The sequence below is a fragment of the Anguilla anguilla genome, chromosome 6 (assembly GCF_013347855.1).
Source record: "Anguilla anguilla isolate fAngAng1 chromosome 6, fAngAng1.pri, whole genome shotgun sequence".
Classification (NCBI taxonomy): Eukaryota; Metazoa; Chordata; class Actinopteri; order Anguilliformes; family Anguillidae; genus Anguilla; species Anguilla anguilla.
The window spans coordinates 59558216-59572617 of record NC_049206.1 but is presented as its reverse complement, the minus strand read 5'-3'; the positions used below and the strand labels follow the sequence as shown (position 1 = coordinate 59572617).

General features: G+C 52.6%; 1 protein-coding gene across 1 annotated transcript in view; it reads left to right on the top strand.

Moving 5' to 3' along the window:
• asxl2 (ASXL transcriptional regulator 2) overlaps positions 1 to 14402 on the top strand; it is a 58339-nt gene that overhangs the window by 26171 nt on the left and 17766 nt on the right. Inside the window, 3 exon segments of the mRNA XM_035422570.1 lie at positions 4401 to 4539; positions 10065 to 10183; positions 12743 to 12878. Coding sequence (XP_035278461.1) covers positions 4401 to 4539; positions 10065 to 10183; positions 12743 to 12878 — 394 coding nt within the window.

Below are 14402 nucleotides of genomic sequence, written 5' to 3'. Positions count from 1 at the left end.
AATTACAGCCGAAACGCTCCTGTTTAATGACTCATCAGTCGGGTTCACTCTGTTGTCCCGAATGGGGAATCGATTCAAACGTAAAAAGGTACTCAGCCTAACAAAGATAAGGCAACGACGATGCCCCCCTCCCTCCACACACCCCCCTCGTCCCAAGCACCTTTGGGGCCTGTCGATTTGAGTCGAAGGTAGTTTGGGAGGGTGGCGTGGCCTTGGTTTCCTGACAATAGACCCCCCCCCCCCCCCATCCCCCCCCCCCATCCCCTGGCCCCTTGTTGTGCTTCTCTGTAGGTGATTTTTTTTGGTGTGGCTGCAGCACCACTGGGCCAGAAACTGAGGTGATCTCAGCCCTGCCTTTGGCTGCACTTACCAGCGCCAGTGGAAAGCAATGTTACGGAAGATGCCAGCTTTCTAAAAAAAGAACCCCCACTCCCCATCATTGTGTGTGTGTGTGTGTGTGTTTATGTGTATGTGCATTTGTTTTGTATGTGTGTTTGGATGTATGTGTGTGTGTGTGTGTGTGTGTGTGTGTGCGTGTGTGTTTATGTGTATGTGCGTGTTTGTGTTCGTGTATTTGTTTTGTATGTGTGTTTGGATGTATGTGTGTGTGTGTGTGTGTGTGTGTATGTGTGTGTGTGTGTGTACAAGCATATGGGTGTGTGAAGTCTCTCAATCAGGAGCCTGCTGGTCCCCTGAATGGTAATGCATTTGGCCAAATAGGTAATTACCTGGGGGGAGGGGGTGGGGCAGGGGGTGAAAATGATAAGTGCTTCCCTTCTCACCTGGAGATTAGGGCCTTATCAGTGAAAACTCGTTTGAGAGAGAGAGAGAGAGGGAGAGAGAGAGAGGGAGAGCGAAGGATAGAGAGAGAGAGCCCCACCGCCATGCTGGATTGCTCTCCTCCACGCAGTCTCTCCAGCCAAATTTTCCTCTGCGATAAGCTGATATAAAGCCAGGACCAAACCTCTCTTTTTTTGTGTGCGATTTTAACGCAGTGCGGAAAAAAGATGAAATTCTGTTCGGCCCAGATAATGGGAGTCAACCCAACCCCCCCCCCCCCCCCGTCCCAACTCCCCCCTCCCCTTTCCTCCTCATCCAAACTTTCTCCTACTGCAGGATAGGTGGAGCTGTGCTCTCAGACACCAAGGTGGGGGGGGGGGGGAACACTCCTAAAAACCACCAGAAAACACTCCCCTACGTTAGCGATGGTGAGCTGAGTTTACTGCGTTGTATTTAGGGGGCGTGTCATAGTGGAACGGCGATGCCCCCTGTGGCCACGCCTTCTCAAACAGCTTCAGGACCAGAAGCCATTTCAGCCGGCAGAGCATTCTGCTAATGTCTCTGAGCGATCGTGTCCTGACCTGAACAGGAAGTTCGCTCTTACAGGGTTCTGACATTTCTCAAACGCTCCTCCTGACTGGTCTCTCTCTTAATAATTAATAACCGGAGAGATGGGAGGCTGAGGCTAGACTGGATCGATTAAGGGTGTGGGATTGGCTGCATCAGGTACTTTGGCTGGGATTGGCTGCTTGGGGGAGGAAGAAAACACACTTGGGTTATGGGTACCGAGAATAGCATCGTAAAACCCTTGGTCTAGACGTACGAAGAACAGCCAAGATTTTCTTTTTTTTTTTTTTTTTGAATGGGAGGGGGCAGGGTTTTTAAGCATTTGATTGGTTCAAATGTGATCAGAACTCATTTCTCATATGCAGTGATGAGCTGGGGAATCAAAGAGGGGCGGCGACAGAAGGGATTGTTTAACCAATCGGGTCGCGGGGGGCCCAGGGGAGCGATTGGGCGGCCGGTTTGTAGAGAGGCAGTTTGTTTTGGCAGGTGGGGGTTTGAGCGGGACAGCGGGGGTCAGCGCCCCCGCTCTTCTAAGAAACAGCCCGGGGAGATTTAATCACCGCGGCGGGCCGGGACCTCAGTTTAAACGTCTTGTCCAAACGATGATCTTTGGCAGGTTACCAAAACAGGCCGGCCGCATATTCAGTGTGAAAGTCACTGCAGTTAAATCTCTCTCTCACTCTCTCTGGGGATATTGCTTTTTCTTTTTATTATTATTATTATTAATAACAGGAACTTAAAAGTCAAAGTCTCTCTCTCTCCCGCTCCCACTCTCCCCCTCTCTCCCTCCTTCTCTCTCTCTCTCTCCCGCTCCCTCTCTCCCCCTCTCTCCCTCCTTCTCTCTCTCTCTCTCCATCTCTCTCCCTCCATCTCTCTCTCTCTCTCTCTCTCTCTGACACACACAAGACGAGCAGTAGTGGGATTTTTGCCCACCTCCTGATTGGTCCTGTCTGGTTGCCCCTGGAGACCGGTCGTCTGAAGCGATTGGCCCCGCTGTTATTTTTGGCGGGAACCGCAGCTCCCTCTCTTCGGGGCGACGAGCTTCGAGACGGGGCGCGACCCGCCCCATAATCACCCCCGGGAGCGTTTAAGTCTTTTCCTACTCTTTTGGAGAAACAGACCCAGTGACACGGACACTTTATTTATATATACGGCGGTGGAGGGGGGGGGGGGGGGGGCTGGGGAACTGAAGTGCGGAACATTTCCGAATCGATCGTCCTATCAAATGATGCAATGAGGGCTTCGGGGGTTTCGGGCGCCCAGACGGAATATTGATCGGGCCGGGTTAAAGCCGGACCGCCCTGGGACCGGTTCTCTGGCCCGAAATGATGAAATCAATCCTGGCCCCCGTTCAGGACGAGGGTTCGAGGCGCGGCCTGTCCTGGCGGCCGCCCCCGAGCCAAAACGCCCCCCCCCCCCCCCTCGTATAAAAACCGCTGCGATATCGATCGCCGTGTCCACCGCGGCGGACGGCCGGATTTGTCTCGCGAAACTCGATGCGTGGCGAGGCCCAGACTCGCTCACCTGCCAGAGGAACGCTTTGAGGAGTGTGGCTCATTGTCGAAGGTGTAAAAGGCCAATTGCTGCTTCTCGTCCCGCTGCAGTTTGCTAGCAGCGTCGCCAGAGGCCCCGGGTTTCAAATTATTTTTACAGGCCCAAAGACCGGACAGTGTAATTGATTGAAAAGAACGAACCTGCAGGTGCCAGATGAACCAGCAGGGGTCGCTGTTGTGTGATGAGTCAGCTTTCTCTGCTGACTGAAAGCCTCATCGCCGTGCGTGGCTGTTGCCCACTGTTGCCATGGTTCGGATTAGAAACCCTGGGCTGGGACCACCTCCTGCTTCTCATCTTCCTCCACTGCATCCTCCTACTGCACCTCCTCCTGCTTTTCATCCTTGTCCTGCTCCTCCTCTTCCTCCCCACCTCCTCCTACAACTCCTCCTCCACCACCTTCTGCTTCTTCTGCCTCCTCCACATCATTCTCCTCCTGATCCGCCTCCTCCACCTACCCCTGCTCCTTCGTCACCACCGCCTACTGCTCCTCCTACTCGTGCTCCTCCTGCTCCTCCTCCTACGCCTGCTCCTGCTTCACCACCTCCTCCTGCTCCTCCTCCTACTCGTGCTCCTCCTGCTCCTCCTCCTACTCCTGCTTCTTCGTCACCACCGCCTCCTGCTCCTCCTACTCCTGCTCCTTCTCCTACTCCTGCTCCTGCTTCACCACCTCCTCCTGCTCCTCCTCCTACTCCTGCTCCTTTGTCACCACCGCCTCCTGCTCCTCCTACTCGTGCACCTCCTCCTACTCCTCCTCCCACTCCTCCTCCTGCTCCTCCTCCTCCTCCTGCTCCTCCTGGCTCACAGGGAGCCGGCTCTCAGAGAGGAGTTTGGCGGGGCTGTAGTTAGGGCCTTGGCGCCTCCCTGGGAGTGGGACGTGGCATTTTTGAGAAATCCCTGCAGAGGCAGCCCGCTGGAACGCTGCTGTGGATGTTCTAGAGCCCTGCGACGGCCCGTCGTCATTAGTAACTCACTAATTGCTCGCTAATTACCCGCGTTATTAAGCCAGGGCTGGGGGGGTCAATGGCGTTTCTCTTTTAAGCCACTTCACTAAATTAATTGAAATTCAATTAATGAACTGAACTGGAAAAAAAATCCTTACATTACATTATATTATCATTTTTTAAATTCAGTTGCAAATGGGAATTGATCCCAACCCTGCAAGAAACAACGTAACATATTCACCGTAGGAATGAAAATAAAAATAAAGTGGTGTGTGTGTGTGTTGGTTGCTTATCGGTAGGTGGTTGTGTGAGTGTATGTGTGTGTGTTGGTGGTTTATTGGTACAGTAATAGGTTGTGTGTGTGTGTGTGTGTGTGTGTGTTGGTGGTTTATTGGTACAGTAATAGGTTGTGTGTGTGTGTGTGTGTGTGTGTGTGTGTTGGTGGTTTATTGGTACAGTAAGAGGTTGTGTGTGTGTGTGTGTGTGTGTGTGTTGGTGGTTTATTGGTACAGTAATAGGTTGTGTGTGTGTGTGTGTGTGTGTGTGTGTTGGTAACAGAAGGACATCGCGGACAGTCCGAAGGATCTCTCGGAGGACGGCTCGGAGAGCAGCGACGTCGCTTCCGATTCGCAGAGCACGGAGAACGGGAATAACGCCAACAGCAAGGAGGGCCAGAGGGGCAAGTGGAGGAGGAGAGGTAAGAGTGCGCCCCCCCCTACCCCCCCCACCCCACCTACGAAATGGGGTACTTCCCAAACATCCAAAAATTCCCGCCCAAGTGTAGCGGAGATCACGGTCGGCACGAGAACATCCACCTTAAGTGATATCCCCAACTGTGGTGGACATTGTGCTGCAATTCCATGTTGAGCCACTGGGGGCATTAGGCAATGGATCTTTGGCTGTGCTGTCCTATCTGCGTTGTCGTGGCATATATCACCAGAGAAGAGCGTATGTAGTTCTTCGCACAGGTACAGTGGGAGAACAATGCAACCCATCGATCCGCAGCAATGCGTCTCATCCCAGAGATTTATGAATAAGAGAGCACAATCGCCAAAACTCGGTTTATCTTCTATGAAATTGTTCCTCCCCAAAATTTATGACTGTTCAGATTAATCAAACTTTTAAAAGTGTAGCTGAGAGCAAAAAATGCTGACTGGGTGTAAGGAGCGACATCACGGATTCTGCAGACGAACCGGATTCTAAACTCCGCCTTCTAAACGATGAAAGTTCCGTCTCTCCATTGTTGAAATCAAATGTACAGAAAACCCGGGTGGTTTTGAAGAGAGGAGGACTTGGGAGAGGAGTGGGGACCTGAAGGACTTGTGGGGACCCGCTGCGCAGTCACACTGCAGTCCCCCAGCTGAGCTGCGCAGTCTCTCTGCAGTCCCCCAGCTGAGCTGCGCAGTCACGCTGCAGTCCCCCAGCTGAGCTGCACAGTCTCTCTGCAGTCCCCCAGCTGAGCTGCGCAGTCACTCTGCAGTCCCCCAGCTGAGCTGCGCAGTCACACTGCAGTCCCCCAGCTGAGCTGCGCAGTCACACTGCAGTCCCCCAGCTGAGCTGCGCAGTCTCTCTGCAGTCCCCCAGCTGCACTAGCAAACAACACCAGCTGCACCAACTCACCGCACCACCATACTATACCAAACTCCACCAAAATGCTGTAGAAACAAAATACAGCAACTGCACCAAACCACACCCAGTTGTACCAAACTGCCCCAGAGGGGGCCGGTGGGGGGCAGCGAAGGCTGCTGTTGTTGCGGGCTGTGAGTTCATTGCAGTTCACACGCTTTTTCTCTCTGTTCACGCTCCTCTTCCTGCCGAGTTCAGAGCGCTCGTCTCCCGTACGCGTCTTCTCCAGCGCGTTCGCAGTTTTTTCTGTTTCGTTAGTCAGTGTTTCTTCAGCGCAGACACCCCCAGAAACAGGAAGAAGGCCTCGATAACATCTGTGACCACTTCCTTATCTGCAGCAGCCTCCGAATTTTTAATTTAAAAAAGAAAAAAGAAAGAAAAGAAAAAAAAGAAAGGGCTCGCCCGTTCGACAAAATACGAACTTCGCTTCGAAGGCGGGCGACGGGAGCGGCCGGAAAAAGCGAAAATAAAAAATAAATACGCAGAGAGGGAGGTCTCCGCCCGGCCCTGACGGCCCGTCTGCACGCCGGCCTGCGTGGAGCTCGACCGACCGATGCACCGGCAGAGAGAGCAGCGCCGAGGCGCTAGCCCCGAGCGCCGAGCAGCTAGCCCCGAGCGGCGGGCCGAGGACGCCGGCGGTGGCGGCGGTGGCTGCGCGGCGCGCGAGCGGGAGAGACACCCGCACCAGCGCGCGCGGCTCAAAAAGCTCCATCGGCAGGACGCCGCCGCGCTCCTCTCAAGTAAGTGCAGCCGCCGCCGCCGCCGCCGCTCGATCAAAAGCGCCTCCATCTTCTCTTTTTAACTTACTTATTTTTACTTATTTTTATTTTCCTGTCTCGGTAGCGCGTTCGGGAAACGGCCCCCCCGGGTGATTTTTTTAAGAGCGAGGTTCATTTTGAAGAGCCGGTGGACGACATGCGAAGGATGAATATATTAATATCTGTAACGTCTGCTGCGCGGATACTGCGGGCTCTGACACACCAGGGGGAAGATTCATTAGAAAACAGAGGCTCCCTCTGAAAACTTGATGGGGATTAATCATTAAATTCTCGAGCAGATTAGAGTTCTGCACTTTTCCCTTTTGTGTTTTTTTGTTAGTGTTTTTTTTGTGACGGAGAGCTCGTGGCTGTTTGTGATTTTGGAGTAATTTGGTGCCCGGTGAGCACAACGGTGACGCGTAAGGGGCAGAATGGTGCTGTGTCGCGAGGGGGGTTGGGTTGGGGGGGGAGGGGGGGGTGCAGGGGTGGGGGGTGGAGCGAAGGAAGCGTCAGCAGATATCGCCGCGGCTCGCCCCAAACGCTCGCTCTCTTCGCAGACGCAAACGCGCGACGCTAACCGTGCGGCGCTAACTGCGCCGTGCTAGCCACACGACCGACGATGTGTCGACGCAGGCGATGATGTCACAGGTTCTGAACTGTGTTCCGCCAGAAATGAGACTCCGAACCGTACACCGAGCCTGTGGAGCCCATGGAGCCCAGGGACCAGGTGCAGCTTTTTAAAATCGGTTAATCGCTTGACCGGGTTTAAAAAGGGTCCAAAACCCAAATCGGAATCCAGGCGCAAAGTCACGGCTGAGTTGTGAATTCGTAGCCTTCCACCTGCAAGCTTAAATTTCTCCGGCTTTGTTTGACCTCTTAAACTCAAATCCCAACTCGTGTGTTTCGCAGGTGCGAGCTGCGGGTTTCAGAGTTCTGTTTTGTTTTGTTTTGTTTTTGAAAGCGAGCGTTCTGTTTTCTGAGCCGTCTGTTTTCGTTTCTGCATAGATGCGAAACCCGCGCGCGGAAATCATCCTCAGCTGTGCACCCCTCTGACACCTGGCACTGCTGAGCCTCGTACGCTTTCGAAACGCTGTTTCGTCTGCTTGGTGGTTAAATGTGACTCAAATGAAGCATGTGGCCAATTTCACACGGAACACACAGTGCCCCGTGCAGTAGGATCTGCCGCTCTGCAGTACGAAAGGGGTCTCCTATGTCATCAACGAGCAAGTCTAAAAGAACACTGCCACAGAGACAATCTATTTGAGGCGATGCTTCATTTGGGCCGCTTCTAGCCTTCGGTATTTTAACGTGTGAAAATGCATCAAACGAGCATCTGCAAAACGAGCAAACAGCTTACAGATGAGAGCTGGCACAGAAAGTGACTGTCCTCACGGCTGGTGGGTTTGCAGGTTCAAATCCATGCACAGCTGGTGGGTTTGCAGGTTCAAATCCAGGTTCAAGCGTGTTCCGTGGAATTTGCCGTTTGTCCGGGTGTCAGGGAAGCAGAATGAATGGTTATGGAGCACCGAGTCGCTGTATAAACCTCACGGTCTGAGCTCCCCCTCCTGTCAGTCCCCACAGTCTGGCTTTATTGGTATCTCACGCAGCCCAAACAGACACGAAGCGGAGACACAAAAGGTTTAATAACAGCACCAAAAAAAATAAATAAATAAGCGGGGCAGCGTGGGAAGTGAATGCGAGCGTTGGAGATGACGGAAAAAAGAAGAAGAACGGAAGTAATGGCCTGGGCGACCCGCACGCTGTAGCCAGATCGGGTGCATTAGCTAAAGGGCACCTCACAGTCACCCGCTATCAGCCCGAGCGCGCAGTTACCCTCAGACACCTCCTCGCAGAGGCTGGAGCGTGAGGCGCTGGTGTTTGTGTTTGGCACTGCCGCCTGAGACGCTGAATCTCAGTGGGTACGCTGGGTTACGCGTTCAGGAGCTCGAATGTAATGAACGGGGACGCATTCAGATCGAGCGCTGCCACTTCGTCCTTCTACCTTGAGTCATTCTGAGAATTTATTGGGCGTGTTGTCTCGAGCGCGTACAGTGCTACTCATTTCACCCGCCATTGGAATTCATTTTTAAATGTTCAGATAGATGGATGGTACTGTTTGTAGATTACACGCCATACACGCACACAGTGGATTATGAATGACGTTCCCCCTCAAAGGGAGATGATGTAATTGAGGGTTTTAACCCTTTAAGGTGTGAGGTCACAAATACGTGATTGAGAATGTTCTTAGCTGAACATTCCAACGCTGATGTCACAATCGCTGCTGGTGACTGACAGCAACGGAGTTCTAGAACACCGACTTAGGTAATTATGTGTTTATCTATGTCAGTGACGTCCTGTCCACTTATTGATCTCTATATGCAATTTTGCGCCAGGAAATTAAAATGGAATTGGAATTTTGGGTCAGGAATTTTTGGGGATAAGCCCCAGTCTTCGTCACGGATTCATGGGATCTTTAATAAGTACACTCAGTCAACACCTCTGTTTTTAACATTGAAAACGTGGGGTTTGTCTCAACTAACAGACGAAACTCCCCAAGGGCTTGTTATGGTTCTCACAAACGCTGTTTTCGTTTCGTCCCGTTTCTCTCTAATTAGCCGCAGCGCTAAATCTGCCTCGTTTTTCCCTCCCTGCCGCTGCGCGAATTAACGTTTTTCTCGTCCATTCCACAGATTTTATTTGAGTTATTATTATTTAAAAAAATTCTCTCGTGCGTGTTGTTGTCCCTGTAAGCAGCTCAAATCGTGTTAAAGGGTTTTGCGAATCCGCGTTAAAATGGCTTACCCCCCCCCCCCCCCCCCCCCCCCTTTTTACAAAGGTTGTGAAAAATAATTAGAACTTAACGGTTCCCATGACGATGTTGGCCTGGGAACAGGTCCTCGCGGGCGGGGAGGTGGGAGAGAGGGAGACGGTGAGGCGCGGGCCACAGCATGGCTGACGCTCGACTCTTCGCTCCTTCTGTTCTCTGATCCCGTCTCTGCCTGTAGGGCCCGAAACGTACCCTACGCACGTACCCAAACGCGAACGACCCTGCCGATCCGACACTGCAAACACACGGCTCAGCTGTGCACACCCACGCGCGTTCCCATGTCCCTGTGGAGCTAATAAACTCCAGTCCTCAAGGGGGCGATCCAGGACAGCAGTGAAAGACTGAGCGGAAGAAAGCACAAATGGAAGAAGAAGGCTCTGTCCTGTTGTTGCCTGCTGTAGCGCCCCCTTGCTGCAACGCTTGACACTGCAGATTGCATTGCGTGAAGAATGTCAGGTGTCACATTTTAGAACACCATTCACACCCTGGTTAATGGTCTCTCAGGGCATTATGGGTAGATTTTGCGCCCTGGTTAATGCTCTCCCAGGGCATTGTGGGTAGGTAAACAGTCTCCCAGGGCATTGTGGGTAGGTTAACGGTCTCTCAGTGCATTGTGGGTAGGTTAACTGTCTCCCAGGGCATTGTGGGTAGGTTAACTGTCTCCCAGGGCATTGTGGGTAGGTTAACGGTCTCCCAGTGCATTGTGGGTAGGTTAATGGTCTCTCAGGGCATTGTGGGTAGGTTAACGCTCTCTCAGGGTATTGTGGGTAGGTTATCGCTCTCCCAGGGCATTGTGGGTAGGTTAACTGTCTCCCAGGGCATTGTGGGTAGGTTATCGCTCTCTCAGGGCATTGTGGGTAGGTAAACGGTCTCCCAGGGCATTGTGGGTAGGTAAACGCTCTCCCAGGGCATTGTGGGTAGGTTATCGCTCTCCCAGGGCATTGTGGGTAGGTTATCGCTCTCCCAGGGCATTGTGGGTAGGTTATCGCTCTCTCTCTCTTCGCTCCACAGTGGCCTCCAAGCTGCAGTCCCAGCCGGCCTCACCTCAGTCCCGCTGCACCTCGCCGTCCGTTCCAGCCGCCAAAATCATCTCCCCCTCCCAGAAGCACAGCAAGAAGGCCCTCAAACAGGTACGCGCAAACCGCCGCGGGCCACCAATCAGGGGCCCGGCCCTCTACGGCTCGCCCAATCAGGGGCCCGGCTCTCTGCGGCTCACCCAATCAGGAGCCCAGCCCTTTGCGGCTCGCCCAATCAGGCATCCTGCCCTCTACAGCTCACCCAATCACAGCTTTGCCTTTCAGCTCATAAGGGGACGCAGGGACAGCCTGATCCTATCCTACTCTGATACGCTTTATGAATATAGACTGTAGTATTTACATGTTTTAAAATTTTCCAGAGATCAGCTGACGGTGCATCTCAGGTCCTCTGTGATTCACCCAGCCCAACTGCTCCTGCTTTCCTGTCGCGTGGGCTATGTTGCCGTGCATTACAAAGCTGTGGGCCCGTGCTGTGGGATTCTGGGATAGCATCCAGCTCAGCTTAATGGCTGCTGTCCTCCTATGCCCCCCTCCCCCGCTGTGCCCCCCCCCACCCCGCCTGTTCCACAGAGATAACTCTCATCTGCACTCTTCTTCCATTTCACGTGCAATTGACTCCACCTCTCTCTTTTTTTCTTTTCCTTTCTCTTTTTTTTTGTAACGACAGTGTTTTGTTTCTCCTGGAGGAAAGAGGGGATAAAAATCAGTTATTTTGCCTCGGCAGGCCTCTGGTTGACCACAGGGCCACAGCTTTAAACGCCACAGAAACGGCAGCATCGCACCGTCAAATACATTTATCATTACTCCAGCTGCTACTGAGAGCCAACAGCAGTGAGTGAGTGAGAGAGTGAGAGAGTGGGTGAGAGGGTGAGAGAGTGAGAGGGTGAGAGGGTGAGTGGGTGTGTCTGTGCACTTGTTGCGTGTTTGTTGGTGTGTGCCGATTCATATTTCTTGGAAGCTCGATTGCATTTCTGTTCTGATGACTCAGTTCTGTTTTGGGTTCATTTACCCAATGAGCAAAATATTTATCAACCAACAACGAGAATCATCCAAAGGAATACTTTTTTAGATTTCTCAAACAGGACGGAAGGTTTAGTTTAATGGAGAGCACCACTGCGGCCTGATATGAGCACAGCCTTCTTCCCCCAGTGCCACTTCCTGATGCCGCAGTCTGTGCGGCCGGCGTGTGCCAGCGCACACTTCCTGCTCTCTGTCGTTTATATTTGGACTCGAGCGCTTCTCTGAGCTCGCAGCTCGTCTGAGGCGTTGGCGGTCTCCTCGACGCCCGGCTGGTTTCAGCGCGCGCGTCTTAAATACCGCCAGGCTGTCCCCTCTGCGACGTCGTCAGAAAAAGACGCCTTAATGCACGACTGTCGTACATTATTATTACTATTACATTACATTACATTACAGGCATTTAGCAGACGCTCTTATCCAGAGCGACTTACACAACTTTTACATAGCATTTTACATTGTATCCATGTATACAGCTGGATATATACTGAAGCAATGCAGGTTAAGTACCTTGCTCAAGGGTACAACGGCAGTGTCCTTACCCGGGAATCGAACCTACGACCTTTCGGTTACAAGCCCAGTTCCTTACCCACTGTGCTACACTCCGTCTATTATTACAGGCATTTAGCAAGACACTCTTATCCAGAGCGACTTACACAGCTTTTTTTACACAGCATTTACACTGCACCCATTTAAACATCAGGATATATACTGAAGCAATGCAGGTTAAGTACCTTGTTCAAGGGTTCAACAGCAGTGTCGTACCTGGGAAGTGAGCTTGTTATCTTCGGGTTACAAGACCAACTCCTTACCTGTTATACTACACTGCCGCCACTGTACATACGGTGCAGCTAACGCGGAGTGTGCTAAATCCTCTTTCATCCTTTAGCTTTGTATGTTTTAAAAGGACCCAGACTACCTGTTTATCTGCAGCAAAAGCCCGTTAAACGATGCTACCGTCCTTTGGCTCTGTTCGGTTAGAGTACGAATCTCTCTCTCGTTCACACAAAGCTGACTGTAAGGCCTCTCCCATCTGGGGCGCATGTGTGCGTGTGTGTGTGTGTATGCGTGCGTGCGTGCGTGTGTGTGTGTATGTGTGTGCGAGTATGTGTGTGTATGTGTGCGTGTATGTGGGTACACACGTGTGTGTGCGAGTATGTGTGTGTGTGTACGTGCGTGTGTGCGTGTGTGTGTGTGCGTGCGTGCGTGTGTGTGTGTGTGTATGTGTGTGTGTGTGTGCGGGCGTGTGTATGTGTGTGTGTGTGTGCATGTCTTTATCTTGGTGGTTGAGGTGGAGGGTTGCCTGTTTTATGCTATGAAAGCACCGCGATCAGTTTCGCGTCTCGCGGTTATTGGGGGGGGGGCAGGTGTGCAGGTGTGTCCTCGGCGGATCGGTGGCGGCCCCCTCTCTCCACGCGTTCGCCAGGTGCGCCGAAACACGAGCGGAGAAGGAGGGAACGAGAAAAAAAAACAATAACGACAAATAAACAGAAGAGAAAGAGCCGCTTGCAGCTGGTTTTCTCTACAGAGTTATGAATCATTTACATATCGTCTCCCTCTCTCTCTCTCTTCCCTTCCCTCTCTCTCTCTCTCCTCTCCTCCTTTCTTTCTCTGGCGTGCGCTCGCTCGCTCCTGTAGGCCCTGATGCAGCAGAGGAACCAGCGGCGGCAGGTCGGGATTTCCGCTTCCTCCTCTTCCTCCTCCTCCTCTTCCTCCCAGCTGGTCCTGAAGAGGGCCAAAGAGATGGCGGACCCCACCAGCAGCGCCAAGACCGGTACGTTTTGGGTGGGGGTGGGGGGGGTGTGGCGGCAGTGGGCGGGGGGCATTGGGGGGGGGGGGGTGCGGTTGGGTGTGAGAGAGAGAGAGATGCAGTATGCAGAATGCACAGAAATAACATCTGAAACTCAGCAATAGTGGTGGTGGGGGGGGGGGTCTATTCTGAGCTCCCCCCCCCACACTTGCTTTTGTACATGATGTTGTTTCACTCCCCCTCTGATGTTTTATAAGTATGTGTCTTGGGGTGGGGGGGGCGAGGGGGGAGGGGGTTGGTTGGGGGGCACTGGGAGACTTGGCTGGCACACAGTGTCTGCTGTGTCGGTGTCAGTAGTTTGTTCTCCTGTCGTGTCCGACGCTTTGATGTAGCGCCCTGCTACTGGCGCTCATTTTATCTGCATTTGTTTTTTGTTTTTTTTTTGTGATGATTGCAGAGGGCTCTCTGACTTAAAGCTCTTTAGGCTAACCTTTGGAACACTGCGAACAACCGGCACTGTGTGAGTGGGATTTTAAACCTGACCACAGAAGGTCTCTCTCTCTCTCTCTCTCTCTCACACTCTTGCTCTCTTCATCTACCCCTTTCTGTCTCCCTCTTTCTCTCCTTCTCTCTCACTCCTCTTTCTGTCTCCGCCTCTCCCCCCACTCCTCTCTCTCTCCCCCTGCCCCTCTCTCTCCTCCCCTCTCTCTCTCCCTCTACCTCCCACCCCCCAATATTTCTCTCTCTCTCACTCCTTTTCTCTCTCCCTCTCTCTCTCCCCCCCACCCCTCTCTCTCTCCCTCTCTCTCCTGCTCCACCCCCCCCCCCCCTCTAAACTTGTGAGGATGCTCTGAAAGTTGCAGGCTGTTCTTGGGCAGCCATTTTGCCCCGCTAATCGGAGACTTGTCTGAAACGCGGAGGAGAGAGAGTGTGTTAACCTCGCTGATCTGCACAGTGATATGAACTCTCTGGTCTCCCTGCAGGCCTAGTGAATCTGGAGCAGGACTCATCAGTGTTGAGCTAGAAAAGGGGGAAGAACTTCACAGGCCAGCATGTACTGCCACCATGACCCCTCAGGGCAGTGGAACAACATGCTGTCCCCCTCTTTCTCTCTCTCTCTTCATCTCTTTCCTTCACTCACTCAGTCTCTCTCTCCTATTTCTCCCTCTCTTTCCCTCCCTCTCTCTCTCCTTTCTCCCTCTCCCTCGCTCTAACTCAGTCTCTCCCTCTGTTCCTTTTTCCCTCCCTCTCTCTCTGTCTCCCTCTTCCTCTCTTTCCCTGCCTCTCTGTCTCTCTCTCCCTCTCTCCCTCCCTCTCTCTCAGTCTCTATCCCTCTCCCGTTGTTTCCTTCTCTCTCCCTCTCTTTCCCCCTCCTCTCTCTCTTTCTCTTTTCTTACTCTGCCTGGAGCTCAGACACAGGGCCCTGTAAGCCTGCCTGGCCTGGTTCTGTTAGTACTGCAGTAAACATACTGTACTAACAGCAGATGGATGTAGCTAAAGATGGTGAATTTGTGCTTTAAGCCCTCCTTACCTGGTAAAGACTGTTTA